The sequence below is a fragment of the Phasianus colchicus genome, chromosome 4 (genome assembly GCF_987193195.1).
Source record: "Phasianus colchicus chromosome 4, bPhaCol1.hap1.1, whole genome shotgun sequence".
In the NCBI taxonomy this organism is placed as follows: domain Eukaryota; kingdom Metazoa; phylum Chordata; class Aves; order Galliformes; family Phasianidae; genus Phasianus; species Phasianus colchicus.
In genome coordinates, this window is record NC_143439.1 from 32,251,058 (window position 1) to 32,267,268 (window position 16,211).

At 37.2% G+C, this 16,211-nt stretch overlaps 1 protein-coding gene across 1 annotated transcript; it reads left to right on the top strand.

The window, feature by feature from the left end:
* The first annotated feature begins 2,852 nt into the window (after positions 1 to 2,852).
* LOC116231189 (albumin) lies at positions 2,853 to 15,527 on the top strand. The gene is made up of 15 exons (XM_031596807.2): positions 2,853 to 2,993; positions 4,463 to 4,523; positions 5,305 to 5,437; positions 6,415 to 6,629; positions 7,362 to 7,494; positions 8,203 to 8,300; positions 9,589 to 9,718; positions 10,612 to 10,826; positions 11,363 to 11,495; positions 12,328 to 12,425; positions 12,571 to 12,709; positions 13,220 to 13,443; positions 13,990 to 14,122; positions 15,141 to 15,197; positions 15,389 to 15,527. Exons 1-14 carry the CDS (start codon positions 2,909 to 2,911, stop codon positions 15,189 to 15,191), a joined length of 1,848 nt encoding a protein of 615 aa, XP_031452667.1. The 5' UTR covers positions 2,853 to 2,908; the 3' UTR covers positions 15,192 to 15,197; positions 15,389 to 15,527.
* The last annotated feature ends 684 nt before the right edge of the window (positions 15,528 to 16,211 follow it).

The window sequence follows — 16,211 nt, forward strand, 5'->3', positions numbered from 1 at the left end:
TTCTGAAACACAGTTTAAAGCTCTGCAGTCTCTTCTCCATCTTAATGCACCTGACCAAACACTGTCTGCACTGGAGGTATATATTCATATTCACATATATTTTGAAAAGCATTTTACTGAACTAATGCAATTAGTTGTATGGGACAGGAGCAGTAAAATCAGAAAAATGAGAGGAGATGATGGAAAGAAAATTTGGAAAGAAGGAAGGACAACAATTAGTTGTTGCCAGAAACTAAAAAAGCCAATTCATTTCAACACTGTATTTGATGTGAAGTTACTAAGTGTTTAAATTTTAAGTTCACAGAAGGGAATACTACTTAACCAGAGCATTTGTAGCATATGTATGGACAAGGTAACTAGTTGTAGATCGTATCTTTGCTGCATTTGATAGTGACAAAAATAAGGTACTTCAGCATATAGCATGATATTATCTAGTCTCATTGAACTTTCTATCTAAATATGACTAAAACGAATAAAATAGAAGAACACAGTTTACCCTGAACTTCAGGAGAGTGAACTTAATCTGTTAAAGGAGTTATTGGATGAGATCTCCTGGGAAGCTGTTCTTCGGGACATAGGAATAGAACAGAGCTGGTAACTTTTCTAGAACACTCTTTCGAGAGCACAAGCACTCTCCATTTCCCAGCAGAAGAAATCAAGCAGAGGATTAAGGATACCAGTATGGCTGAGCAAGTCAGACAGAGGGAAAAAAAGGAAAAGTACGAGCAGTGGAAGTGTGGTTGGGTAGCCTGGGAAGAAAATAAGGATGCCATCTGGGCATGCATAGAAGGGATCAGGAAAGCCAAGGCACAGATGAAACTAAACTTGATGAGATGTGAAAAATAACAAGAAGGGGTTCTATCAGTATACTGAACAGAAGAGACAGGCAAAGGAGAGAGTACCTCCTCTCATAAAAGAGAAGGGAGAACTGGCTTCAACAGACATAGACATGGAGAAGGCTGCAGTAATCAGTCAGTTCTTTGCCTCAGTCTTCACTAACAGTTGGGCTTCCCACGCCTCTTGTGTCCCCAGACCTCTAGGTAGAGGTCAGGAAAGCAAAATCCCTCCCACTGTAAGAGGAGAGCAAGTTCAAAACAGCCTCATGTGGCCGTATGTGTAAAAATCTATGGGCTGGACAACGTGCATCCCAGGGCCCTGAAGGAACTGGTTGATGTAGTCACCAGGCCAGTTTCCATCATATTTGAAAAATCATGGCTGTCAGGATAAGTCCCCACTGACTGGAAAAAGGGAAGCATCACTCCCACTTTTAAGAAAGGCTGAAAGGAAGATTCCAGGAACTACTGGCCGGTGAGCCTCACCATGCCTGGGAAGATCATGGAGTTGATCCTCCAGAGGAAATTTATCCAGCTCTTAAATAATTACCTGCAACAGCTAAAAATACTTCTCTACATTCTGTATTAAAGATGGTCTAACAAAAAAACTGAGAGACTGACTGAAATGTTAGCAGGCAGCTATTTGTTTCTGCCTGCTCAAACTATTCATTGTAAATTATATAGAGTTCAGCTCTGTTCTATGCTCTTCCCCAGCTCCCTATTAAGAAACAAAAAGTATTGAAATGGGCTGTTTTAGATTATATTATTTTCTCCTGCGGAATGTATCACTTTGCACTCAGTAAGGATCCAGTCTTACACTTAATATTTCTTTGAAGCCTTTCATTAAATATTCTGCAAAAATACTTTCCATTTTATACCATGCCCAGGGACTTAGTGCAAACTTCACAATTCTACCTGTGTCTGATCTTCTAAATTACTGACTAATCAATATAAACCTCACAACAAGGAGACCAGAGCATAACAAAGAGAATACTCTTGGAATTATGTCAGAGTAAATGAGACTTCATTGCAAAAAAAAATAAGAGCAACATGCAAATGTTTGCATATCTATTTGGCAGTTTTTTTTGTGTCCTGATGAATAGCATTCTGGTTTCCCTAGAAAACCAGAATGAAAGCTATGAAATCAAATGCTCAAATCATCCTTTTTGGTGCTTGAGCAGCTTTCCTTTTGGATGTTACCTTAAGTCTCTGTTGAGAAACTTGGGATGAGATGAGGTCTTACATAATATAAAAGTGTCTTTTTCAGTTTACTTGATACTGCTTTATTGTCTGAATGAAATTGTTCCACCCTGGCCCTACATGTATTGTGAGATTCAGATACGTTGCTTTCACACTCTTACCTTCTCTAAGAATTCAGAGGTCAATTAAAATTGGAGATGCTGTTTTTCTGTATCTTTGTGCTGATCATTATATTTCACCAATATATAATTTTTTTATATAAAATTAAAGACCAGATTCACTTGTGTTCCTTATGCCATTCCAAGGTGAGAAGCACAGTATACCCTTCTTAAACATTTATCTCTGTCCCTGAAGGATTGACAACATGCAGACTATCCTAAGTAAGCTGCTATCTCATCTTTGTAAGGGGATTTAAAACTAAAATTCTCTAATTTGAGTGAGTATGCAAACTCAGCCCTAACTGGGTGAATTATTACTGTACAATGCAAACCTGCTGTGCTTTTGAACAAATAGTAGCAAAAAAAGCAGCACAGCTATAGGGTTAGACGATGACATCTTAGTGCGATGCCTTGAACTCCTTGTTTGTAATTTGATAAGGAAATTTACGCAAAACTTTATCTGTTTGGATGCTGGAAGGTTCAACCTTTCAGGACAAAAAGGTCCAGAGGAAAACATAATAAACAAATAATATCAAATTCATTTTTGGCAAGGACACTCCAAGTTTTGTAATCTTCAGACCAAATGGAAATCTACAGTTGCCAGCTCTACGGTTAATATTTTACAGAAGCAGTCAGTAAAAGGTATATAAGAAAATGATTTCCCTTCAATCGTCCTAGCATTTTTGAATAATTTAGCCTACATCATAATCTGCAGCCATGAAGTGGGTAACGTTAATTTCATTCATTTTCCTCTTCAGTTCAGCAACATCCAGGAATCTGCAAAGAGTTGCTCGTGACGCAGGTAAGAAAATACTAATTAATTGCTCTTATTTTCTTTGTTATACTGACTTAATGACTTTGATGCAATTTGATGAAAAGATTGGTTTGAAAACAAACTGAATGAGGAAATCTTGAGGGGTAGGTGGAACACTCCGGACCATTACATAATAGAGTAAGTTTTGTGATGTGTCTCTTTGTACCACAAAGCGAATTATATGATCAGACGGTGGTCATTCACATTCTGTTACTTTCCATCACTGAACAAGTAGATCTTTTTGAATGACAGTATAACTGAGCTCCTTGCAACGTCAGTTAATGGTTTTCACGCAAATAGGTCAAAAATTTAAAAACCTAGATCTCTGTCTCAGCTGAAAGAAAGCCTAGCTAAAAACCTACTGTGTTGTTTTTCCCCCCATGTTATTAAATTTTATGGCTCAAACAAGAATTTCTGTAGGCAAACCTAGAAAATTTTTCACTAGTGTTTTTAATTTAAGTTTGAAACATGAAAATACACAAATTTAACAAAACTGAGTTTTCAGGAACTGGCTAAAAATACCAGTGAACAACAGCAACTGATGTAAACTGCAATTTTTAGCACTGAAATCCTTATTATCAAATCAGGTCTACTGATGATTCTTCATTTTTGGAAACATTTTCCTTTAGTTCAGGTAAAGGAATTCTTCCTCATGTTAAGTGCTCCTGAATGGCATTTCTAGAATAAATGACTGTCCTGTTCTAGTAGCTCATTCATTACTGTGGCTATCTGCCTCAATTTCTTTTTGGAAAGCCTTAGAGGAATCTTCTTACTATGAGCAAGGTATAACCACAACATATATTTATTACCATCAGGACCCAATGAAAGGTCTCACCTCTTTTCCTTTTTAAATGAGCACAGATGGTATGCCTTAAGTGAAACAAGAGTATGAATCTGCCCAGTTAATAATTTTCTGTTTAAGAAAGAAAAATCTATTAATGCTTACTCTAATCCAACTGATGCTGTATTTCTTTATTTGTAGAGTAGGCATGATCATATTGTTGGTTATGAAAAGCATATTTGCTAACCTGTAAGTTGCAGCAGCCATTTTGAATATTTGAATTATGAATATGATTACAGAAGTGAATATTGTATTAAAACCCCCAAAATTATACACTTGCACTACTCTTGAGAGTCTGCAGATATCTTCAGATAAATGGTCATCTGAGACAGCAAAGAATTTGAGATGGCCTGAAGAAACCTTTAGATTGACATTCCTTGAAAAGTTGTACAGCTTACATGGGACACTGTACTCAAAGATGGGAACTTCACTAGTGCTCAGCATTAGTTTGGTTTGTTCCAAAATAATGATCTTACTCTCTTAAACGCAAGAGCTGTGTTCATGCTGCACAATTGTGAAAACATGGCCTGAAGTGGACAGAATGTAGTCTTTAAAGGGGGTCTTGCTTGTGACAGTAAGCATCACTGCTTATTGGTTTGGTTTTGTTTTTCCCTAGAGCACAAGAGTGAAATTGCCCATCGCTACAATGATTTGAAGGAAGAGACATTTAAGGCAGTGTAAGTGAATGCTCAGCTTACATTTTCTGATTGTTTTCCGTCTCTATTAATATTGGACATGGATAAAAAAGGGAAACTAAAACACACTAAATGTCTTCTCATACAAAGCCTACAGATGTTTTATGATCTGCAAAAGTCATCATGACTTTCTTGTTCTCTGAGAACACCATCCCATGCAAACCTTATTAGGAAACTTGCGTTCCTCATGTGTAAAGAAAATAGATGTGAATAAGATAGTTTTGGTAACCTTTGGATGGAGAGAAAGTTCTCTGGGCTGCTATATTACCAAAAAAATCAAAAACACAAACAAAGAAACAAACAAAAACCTCAAACCCAAAACTTCTGGCAGGTATTCTGGAACAATTCAATCATTTTCTTCTGAAACAGATTTTGGGAATGGCAAAATAGGTATGTTCTGGCAAAAAGTTATGAATGACAAACTAGTTCTTACAGGAACATAACCATTTTTAAAAGACAACAGTCTGCAGATCATCACTTGTAACAATGGCAAAAAGAGCAGTATAAGTATACTGGTATGAAATCGGCAGAAAATTAAAATCACGATCTTTTCCTTGATGATACTAATCTATGATTCAAAACATTCATTACTGGGGAGTAAAGGTCAAAAACATTTTTCAGAAAGGAGAAGACCAAGAGTAAAAGATCAATTACTATGATCTTCTTGCTGCTCTGTTTAAGTATATATGCAAATTGTTTGAAGAAATAATTTTGTTATTTCTATTTCTTATCTCCATATTGCAAAATATGCTTTCTGTTTCAGTACCATGATCACATTTGCCCAGTATCTCCAGAGGTGTTCTTATGATGGACTGTCTAAGCTTGTGAAGGATGTTGTTGATCTGGCACAAAAATGTGCAGCCAATGAAGATGCTCCTGAATGCTCAAAATCACTGGTAGGCAGTGAATCCTTTGGTACTGTTTGGTACTTGTTTGGTACTGTGTTTCACCTCATTCTATGCAGCTACCAGAGTCATCCTCACCCTGGTACATATACTTTGTCCTTTTGGGTGTTGTCATCAGCTAATGCCAATCAGATTTTTGTGCTGAAGCAAAGAACTTGTTTTTCCTGGGTTATGAAGTTCTATCCTTCAGAAGTGCCACAATAATCAGTGGAGCAATACTTTGAAGTCCAAAAAGCAGATTTCAGTTTATTATGTTTAGCATTGTCCACAAATAAATGTTATTTATTTGCTGACTACTAAACATGTAATGCTAAGAATTATAGCAACCAAAGCATGTGGTTTTTCACATGAGATATCTTGAAAAGATATCTGTGATAATTTAACATACTCTGGTAAAACTTTTTGAAAAAAAAACTGCTAAGATCAGGTATCAAAAGATATCTACAGGTACCTAGATCCCTAGATACCTAGGTACAGATAGGTACCTAGATACCAGGTACAGATCCCTAGATACCTAGGGGGTTCAGCCAGGCCCTGAAGAAAGTCAGGTGCTAGTGCTCTTCCCAACTCCTATGTTCAAACCAAACATCATGACTACATTAATTCTCCCTAAAGGCTTCCCAAGGTGATTGTCAAGTAGAACATCAAACTCTGCTTCAATTAATCTGAACTCATTAGTCAGATTACTAGAAAAAAATAGACCACTGTCTTGTATGCACTATTTAATTATAAATAATATAAATATATTTTCAGTAAACCATTCTAACTGTTTTTATACTGGACTACATAAAACAAAACTTTGTGAAATTGTACTGAAAGCAATGGATTATTCTGGTTTATAGTTTAAATATTGTCTGGTAAAAACTTTTTTATCTGGGCTTTCTCTTACAGATAGATAGACAGTTCCTTACACTTTCTACATAATGTCTTTCTATCAATAATTCTGACTCTCGCCATCTCCCTTATAGCCTTCCATTATCCTTGATGAAATCTGCCAAGTGGAAAAGCTTCGTGACTCATATGGTGCAATGGCCGACTGCTGTAGCAAAACTGATCCTGAAAGAAATGAGTGTTTCCTGTCATTTAAAGTTTCCCAACCAGACTTCATTCAGCCATACCAAAGACCAGCTTCTGATGTGATATGCAAGGAATACCAGGACAACAGATTGCCATTTCTGGGACAGTAAGAAAAATGCTGATGTTGCATTGTTTAAGTATTTAGCTAAGGGATCCCCAAGATCTAGTGAGCATGTGGGCATGAAAAAGTTGTAAACACGCAATTGAATATCCACATGCACAAAACAGCTGCTCAGTCATTAAATATCTAAAGTTCTGATCACACTTTTTTCAGTCTGTGCTGGAGCAGGTTTTTGCATTCAAAATGAGCTTTAAGGGTCACATTTTATAAATCCTTGAGGATATTTTGAAAAAAAAAAAAAATAAAAAAAACACCTTCTGTTTTTCCAATATCAATTTACAATTACTTTACAATTTACTTGCTCCAGTTTCCCACTACCTTTATTCTAACTGGAAAGAGTATGAAGAAAGGTAAGAGTAAAGAGAATAAAGATAAGCAATGAAATCCTGGGAAAATGGCTACATACTAATTTTTCATGCTCAAAATTAAAATTCTCAAATATTTGACAATGCATTTAAAACAAGCATACGTACATCAAACAAAGTGGCTAAAGATACAAGAAGTTCATAATTCCATCACTGTTACGGAGTCCTGCTTTGGAGATGCTGAGATTTAGCTCAGCATATACCATTAGACATTATGCATATTAGAAGAGTACAATAGAAAAGTACATTAAATTTCTAAGGTAGAAACAAAAGTCATAGAAGCCATAAAAGATTCAAATCCATTTGCTGTTGCCACTGAAATACATAACTTATGTTTTCCTTTTTCTTATAGTTTCATCTATTCTGTTGCAAGAAGAAACCCCTACATGTATGCCCCTACAATCCTTAGTTTGGCTGCTGATTATGAACATGCACTTCAAAGCTGCTGCCAAGAGAGTGATGTTGGTGCTTGCCTGGACACCAAGGTAGGTCATATTTTTCACTGTGTGTGAAAGCAAAGTAGCTGCTACATAAAGGTGAACTGTAGACAGAAGGTGTGCTAACCAAAGAGGCTCTAGAGAAAAACAGATCTCTCAACACACAATTTCTACTCTCAACAGAAAGTTGTATGAGAGATTCCTCCCCTATTCCTTGCACAAGCAATTGAAAAAGAAAGAGTGAGAAATGGGTGGAACGTTCCTGCTTATGCAAATTTTTGTATGAAGTACTTGTAGAGAAGGATTAATCATACGTTAACCCTATGATTATGATCAGATTACTTCCACATAGCTTTGCTTTTTAGAGAACTGTAGACAAGATTTCATATTTAGCATGAGTCAAATTTTCCCTTGTCTGTCCCAAAACTCCACCCCAGTGACTTCCACATGATCAATGGTGGGTTGTGGGGTGGAACAAGGTGACCTTAAAGGTCCCTTCCAACTCAAACCATTCTATGATTCTATGATTATGTGAACTGCACTATGTCTTAAGACATAGTATATAGTCTATGAAGCTAGATGCTGGACTGCAAAGTAGTTAGAGTTGCCTGAAGAATCCCCAATTTGCTTGGCTTTCTGTAAGAGCTAACCAGACAAGAATCTTCTGTGTTTCTGAAGTGGAATTTTTAGATTTGCCTTTTTTCTCATTCCATTAAATGTCAGCCTAATGTGACACTGTGCCTCCTGTTACTACAGGAAACTGCCATGAGAGAAAAAGCCAAGAAAATAAGTATGAAGCAGCAATATTCTTGTGGAATCCTCAAGAAGTTTGGAGATAGAATTTTCCAAGCAGAGTAAGTTCCAAATCAGTGTTTTACAAAAAGAGGGCTTGTTGACTTAAATCTTCAATGACTCATAAGTAAAATACCAGCATATATATTTTAATTCTATATACTGACTTTGAAAATTGTAGTCATGGTACTTTCTTGCATACTTTGGCTGAGAACTGTTGAGATTAGCAAGTCAGTCTTTCCAGTCTACATCTACAGTGATTTGTTTTTCAATTTTTAGGTGTAAAATCTAGTTCAGATAAGGTTTCTGCATAAAGAGTTGATGCAGAGTAGAACCTGTGTATTCCAGGTGGATGGTGAGCAATAGTAAAAAAAAAAGGCCAGCCACACAAATTACAAAGAATGAAATCGTCCCTAGAATCAATACAAGAGATGTGAAGTTATCTGAGAAAGTATCACTCAGAACCAGAGATTCCAGTGTGTTTAACCTACATTTTTTGCCAAAGTTACAATCCGTTCTAATGTCTGTAGCTTTTACCAATAGGTACTTAAGTAAACAACAAACTAAGCAGAGAGCAGTCAAATTTGGCAGAATCACAGTTCTTGGCTAAAGCACATTTTTAAGATTAAGAAAGACTTTTGCAGTTAAAAATGAATCACCTGCTTTACCACAGAGAACTTCTTTAAATCTGTGGACAACTTACTAAAATCTGATAAGTAAAATGTTTATAATTATCTAAAGGGAGGTGGGAAGAAAACTGATGAGGCCAGGCTCTTCTCAGTGGTGTGTAGCAATAGAACAAGGAGTAATAACCTAAAACTTGAACATAGGAAGTTCTACATGAATAACATGGAGAAGAACCCCTATACAGTAGAGGTGACAGAGCACAGGAACAGGTTGCCCAGAGGTTGTGAAATCTCCTTCTGTGGAGATATTCAAGACCCAGCTGGATGCCTACCTGTTTGACCTATTATACAGTACCTGCTTTAGCATGGAGGTTGGACTCAATCACCTCTTGAGGTCCCTTCCAACTTCTTCAATTTTGTGATAAAATTTTCTAGGACTACCTGACTAGATGTAGCCAACTTTTATTTAAACGTTCAATTGATTATAAGTCTCTGCTTAGTAATATAGAGATGTTTTACAGTCACTCAAAATAGACAGGAAACAGTAGAGAGTGATTCTTACATAGACAGCTCAGATCAGAAGTACAAATTACATAGCCTTGTTTTCTAGACAATTGAATCTAGGTGACAACACTGCTGATCTACAGTATTATATCATTTGCGACTTGCAACTTCCTGTTCAATATGGAGCTTTGAGTCAAGTGTATTCTTCTTTTCTATCTAGAAAACTTGCTCGCCTAAGCCAAAAATATCCCAAGGCTTCATTCCCAGAGGTTGCTAAACTTGTACGTGGGTCTACGGAGATCCACAAAGAGTGCTGTGCAGGGGACATGGTGGAGTGCATGGATGACATGGTAAGCTAAATATTCTTCAGAAAGTACTTACATATATGAAAAACAGGAGGAAGAAAATTTCAGCATCTATTCAGAGTCCAAGCAGCTTGTATTCAACCTGCAAAAGGTTCCTCAGCCACTAGAAAACAGCTCGGATGGCTATTAATGGAAATAGATTCTGTACCACTTCTAAGTCTAGCTCTTTGTGATCACAAGGACAAGGACTGGTTGCAGGCAAGGTAGCATAAGTATTTGGTTAAAATCAAAACATTTACTATGGGACTTGTTTGATGACATTTACTCCAATTCTGTTGTAAACAGAGCAAAAGAAATCAGAGGCAAAAAGGCCAGAAATTCTTTGCAGCTCTGATGTGTATACCGCCATTAATCCAGCTTTCCTTTATTGCCAACAAATTCTGCAGGACAGCTCAATCAGGAGGATTTGCAAAACTACAGTAGTAACGTTAACTAAATATTGCCAGCCAAGCTGGAAATTAGACATACTTCTTAAACCTATAACCAGTTTGTGCCCTGAGCTGGCTTCATGAAATCCTAGAGCTTTTAATGTTTTGTCTTCTGGCCATGTAACAGGATTGAAGAGATCAGTCAGTCACCCTTGTGACAGTCTCAGTGGCTTTTACTGCCTTTCCAGAGCTTGTCTTCTCAAAGGTTCTAAGATCAGAGAGGGAACCTTATCGTCCCTCGTGCCTGAGAACAACACGTTCTACATAGACAGGAAATGTCAGCCCTCCAATTATTTCTTTTCCTATGGAGACAGCATTTGTTTGGGAAACTGCTCAGTAAATAAGTAACCTGAATGAAAAGAGAGGAGTCTGAAAGAGAGGAGAGTTGAATTAATCTGTCTTTAAATTATTATTTCATAGCTTGTCTGAGCCTATGTTTTAATTTTACAGGCAGAGATCATTAACAATTTGTGCTCTAAACAAGATGTTTTCTCAAGTAAAATCAAAGGCTGCTGTGAGAAGCCTATTATGGAACGAAGCCAGTGTATTATGGAGGCAGAATTTGATGAGAAACCTGCAGACCTTCCTTCATTAGTTGAGAAATACATAGAAGATAAGGAAGTGTGTAAAAGTTTTGAAGCAGGCCATGATGAGTTCATGTCAGAGTAAGTAGTCCCAACTTTACACATGCTTGTATCTAAACACTCTTCTAAATTACCTGTTCTCATTTCTGGACCTTTTGCACCACGAGGGGAAAAAAAAAAACACAACAAAAACCTGTCCTCTTGGGTGTTTCAATTGCGGATGGAGAAAAGAGGTTAGGATTACCCCGTGGAAATCCAATGGGACAGATGCAACTTCAATCATAGTTTCTCATTCATGCTTTGTGACTGTTCCTCTTCAGCACTGTACTACTTATCAAAGCTGAGTTGATCATTGCTTTTCCTTTATTCAGAGTTTCTGCTCAGGTCCACATGCATTATCTGCTTAAGAAGCATTCTGTCCTAGGGAAGCTATTCTATTCCTCTTACATTTGTCCTGTTGGCAGTCAACAGAATGGTCCCAAAAATTCTATGAAAAGGAAGTGTTCACCTTACACGATCTCATCTGAGGGACTGTCATTGTTGATTACTATGTTGTACTTGTGGAAAGCAGCATGATATTCAGGAGCTCTAATACTGTCAGCTCATGTATCTTTCAGATTTGTTTATGAATACTCACGAAGACACCCTGAGTTCTCCACGCAGCTGATTCTGAGAATTGCCAAAGGATATGAATCACTCCTGGAAAAGTGCTGCAAAACTGATAACCCTGCAGAGTGCTACGCAAATGCTGTAGGTGCAATGTTTTGTCTGCATGTAATTAAAATGCTTGCATGATACCTATCATGAAGCAATTTAATAAAAGAGCAGACAGAAAACATTTTGAGAGACTAATCCCAGGAAAAGTTAGTATTCTGATGGGACACAAAGTAGTCCAGATCCAATGACAACATTATAAAGTGATCTCAGCTTACAGAGGAACTCCACTGGTCACCCTCAAAACTTCAGACTAGCTTCACTCAATTTCCTGATGCCTCTGACTCTCAAAAGTGGTACCGCTTGTCCTAAATAAGTTAATTAATAGCTAGTTAGCCAAATTACTCTGTTCTCCTGTTTATACTGAGCAGCTAGTCACTGATTATGATAGAAACTTGCATGGCCAGCTCACATAGAAAATCCTAAGCTTTGGTCTCCTGACCTTGAATTTAATCATCTACAAATCACAGCAGAAGTTGATTCACTGGCAACTTTGGCCCAGCTACAGAAAGAGGATGTTCCCTCTCACAGCTGATTAACCTATATTTTAGAAATAGTCCCCTGATTTTAAGAATAAAGACGACAAATCCCTAACAGAAGAGATCAGATAAATATTCTCTAAGAAGCAAATCCAATGGACAATTAAATTTCAAAAATCTTCCTGCCATTTTAATTACATTTCTGTTAGAACTGAATTCTCCTATGTGAATCAAGCCCCCTTACTTCAGAGGAACTCAAAACATGTGGTCGGCCTTCCATAATGGGTACATTAGAGCTAGTAAGCTTTAGAAGAGACCAGAATCTCTATCTGTATAATTGTTACCAGGATGTTCTCTACTGTTACTGATAAACTTATACTTGTTTACAGAAAGATCAACTGAACCAACACGTCAAAGAAACGCAGGATGTTGTGAAGACAAACTGTGATCTTCTCACTGCCCATGGCGAGCCAGACTTCCTCAAGTCGTAAGTACTTTCTGATAAGTACTTCTTCCGTGTAAACAATTATTATTCTGGCTGCACTGGGAGTATGTATTCAGACTTTTCAGGTCTAGTTCAGTAGAGCATTCTTCAGATGTGAGTGAATAGTCATTTTGTTGTGCTTTTTCAGCATCCTGATCCGCTACACTAAGAAAATGCCTCAAGTATCCACTGAAACCTTGCTTGAAATTGGAAAGAAAATGACAGGTATTGGTACTAAGTGCTGCCAGCTTTCTGAAGACAGACGCATGGCTTGTTCTGAGGGTTATGTGAGTATACTTGTTTATTTTCCTTATTTCTCTCTGAGATTTCTTCTGTTCTCAGAAACATTAAATTCTGGTGAGGTAGTAAGCTTACACTGAATTTTCATAGCCCCAAAGCTAATTATCTACGTAACAGAACTGAAAACTCACTCATTTTTAATGAACGTGAGAACCTAAATGGCTCCCTCAGATTGGAAGCTTTGAAAATTTTAGCTGAACTTGGAAAGCAAAATTCAGTGATTGGGTCCATAGGAACTCATGTTCGGAAAAGCTGAAGAGTCTCTTAAAAGAAAACTGCTTAACAGTTGTAACCAAACGGTCAGACTGCAGATTAAGAAGTCCCTGCCTCAAGAAACACACATTTCATTTCAAACTTTAAGACCATGCCATTTCTGAGCGGGAGTTTAGTTTGGAGAGCTTCCACTTCTAGGTATCCTGTTTTGATACAAACAAGCATCACACATTTCTTCTGTTATTATAAAAGGCTTAACTTATTTTCACTTCTTTCCTTTTCAGCTGAGCATTGTAATTCATGATATGTGCAGGAGACAGGAGACCACACCTATAAATGACAACGTTTCACACTGCTGCAGCGACTCCTACGCTAACAGGAGACCATGTTTCACTGCCATGGGAGTAGATACCAAATATGTTCCTCCACCATTTAATCCTGATATGTTCAGCTTTGATGAAAAATTGTGCAGTGCTCCTGCTGAAGAACGAGAAGTAGGCCAGATGAAGTAAGCTAACAGAAATACCTTGTAGAAGATATTCGAAGGAGTAACATGTTAGCAGGGGAAGAAATATGCTGCAAAAACACTCAGTTCTTGCCTAACTGGGACTTCACTGGTGGTAAAGAAAACCAGATGAAACCGTGCATTTGTATTGACTGTCAGTGTATAACATCGTGTAGTTGAGAAGAGGCAAAATAAGGTATTTTCTTCAAATGAAATTAGGGTCTTAGATCACCCGTTCTGTGTAAGTCCAGTACCAGCACAAGTCTTAGGATGTACTTAGTTAAGGCAGTATACAGATCATTCCAGTAAGTTCTTTCCCATCTGCATTTGGAAAAAAAAAAAAAAAAAAAAAAAGAAAAAAAACCAGCAGATGGTGGTGGTAGACTGAGAGTTTGGACACAAAAAACAGACACAAGCTGCTACCCTAGACATGACAAGAAGCCCCTTAAATGAGATATACCTGCATGGAATGACATTTTTTAAACTGGAGAAAAAAAAAAAAAAATGACAACAGGTAGCATTAACTGTGTATTTTGGTTTTGTTTTCAGATTGCTTATCAACCTCATTAAACGCAAGCCCCAGATGACAGAAGAACAAATAAAGACAATTGCTGATGGTTTCACTGCCATGGTTGACAAGTGCTGCAAGCAGTCAGACATCAATACGTGCTTTGGAGAAGAGGTATTTCCTATGTCCTTTTAAAAACTAAAAGTTAAAAAAGTATGCAGGGAACTGAAAACTCACTAGGAAACCATGCACTACAGGATTCTGCAGCCTACAGTGGTTGGTTGTCTGAATGCTCTCACAATAAGTTTGCCTGCAGAACTTAGAATACATCTTAACAGTACAGATAACGGTCACAGGTTATAGTCCTTGAACAATTTCATTTGGAAATGTTGTTTGCAAGTAATTTAGTCCAATCCTCCACCTAAAGCAGAGCAAACTTCTGGATTAGATAAGGTTGTTGAGAGACTTCTTTGACAGAGCATGTTACCTCCAAGCCACAGTTGAAAATTATGTTTGTGTAGAATTTAAGCCATATCTCTAGCATATGTAAACTGCCTTTTGAGCAACAGACACTGATGGAACACTAATGATTGCCAGAGAAGAGTGCATCTGGGTCAATTATAAGAGATATCTAGAAAAAACAGACATAGTGGTAGGGGGAATCCAGCTGTTTATGTTCTATGAACAATGACTCCATTTTTTTCTGCTACATGAACCACAAACACAGACATTCATTCATTGTTTAGGCTTCCTTGTAGTAACCACAGGAGAAGCCTATCTGTAGCCATATTGCTGAGTAAGCTCAAAGCATTTGCAGGAAGTATAAATGTTAGTTTCCAAAGAGCAATCCTTGTCATTGGAAGCATTAACAGATCTGTACTACTGGTATCTTAAACTACTCATTGAACCAACTATTTTTCACCTATAACCAAAGTATTGGATAGGCAAATATATTAGACCTTGAAAGAAACTACTTTGTAATTCACTCTAAAAGAGTATTTTCTACCTTTGCAAGATTGAAAGACATCCATCATACAAGAGTGCACAGCGCCTGACGTTAGAAAATATCATTAGAATTATCCTTTGACCTACAGCTCAGACTTGGGTTGAAATTTATAGAAGTTTCCACTCAAATGCTACCAATGATGCTGCTTTGTTTCTCTTTCACAACTGTTGGTCCTCCTTTTTCTAGGGTGCCAACCTAATAGTCCAGAGCAGAGCCACATTAGGAATTGGTGTTTAAGACATGGTAAGTAACACTCTCTCTTTCTCCCCATACTTTCACCTATTTAACTGCTTCAAATTTAAAAAAAAATAATAACCTATTGTTACAGAGCATACAAAGAGTTGAAATATTACTAGAATGCTATTGGTTTACAAAATAACCCTTTTTTTTTTTCTTCCTTTTCTTCCCTTCTCTCCTCCCCAAATCCCATCTAGGTTGCCAGTGAGAAAAATACAAAGATAAAGTGCTTCTCCTGCCCATTACCTTTTCTCCCTTGTTATTGAATCGTGGTTTCATAAATCTTCAGTGTTTTGTCAAACAATATGCTTTTCCAGAAACTTTTCAATTCTATTACTTGCAAAAAAAAAAAAAAAATAGAATAATAAATAAAAGCCTTTTAAATCTGCATTTGTCTTGGTCTGCTGATAACTGCTCAAAGGCAAAGAATGACAGCACTCCTTACACAAGATGGTTGCTACAGCTGTGTATATGGACAGGCATTCTATTGTTTTCTCTTGTAAAGTACTCACATGACACAAATCCAATAATATGAAAGCTGGTGTGATATTTACTAGACCTTAATTCTCTGACTCAATTATAGGAACATTTTACTTTTCACTTCAGTGGTTATTGCACAGTAAGAGAATGTTCAAAAGAACAGTTCACTCTAAGATGGTTAGAAGTGTTCACTTGGGGAAAAAAAAAAAAAAAAATGATGCATACATACACCAGGCATCTCTTTGCTTGCAAAAATCTGCAGAGTGAGCTACTTTTAGACACTTCTATTTATGCCTTCAATTCTTTTAAAAATAGATTATGACTTCAGAAATGCCTTTTGAGAAGCCAACAATCAAAATAACGTCCTTCACTGCAGGAAGTTCCTAACAGAGAAATGTTGGGGTTCCATGTCACTAAAGCACCATGATTTTCTATCACATGCTTAGTTTCAGTCCACAAACACCCAAAAAGACTCAAATCTTCTACACTTAAATGTGGGATGGTGGGATTGTTTTTGCTTTGATTCCTCAGATAATAATG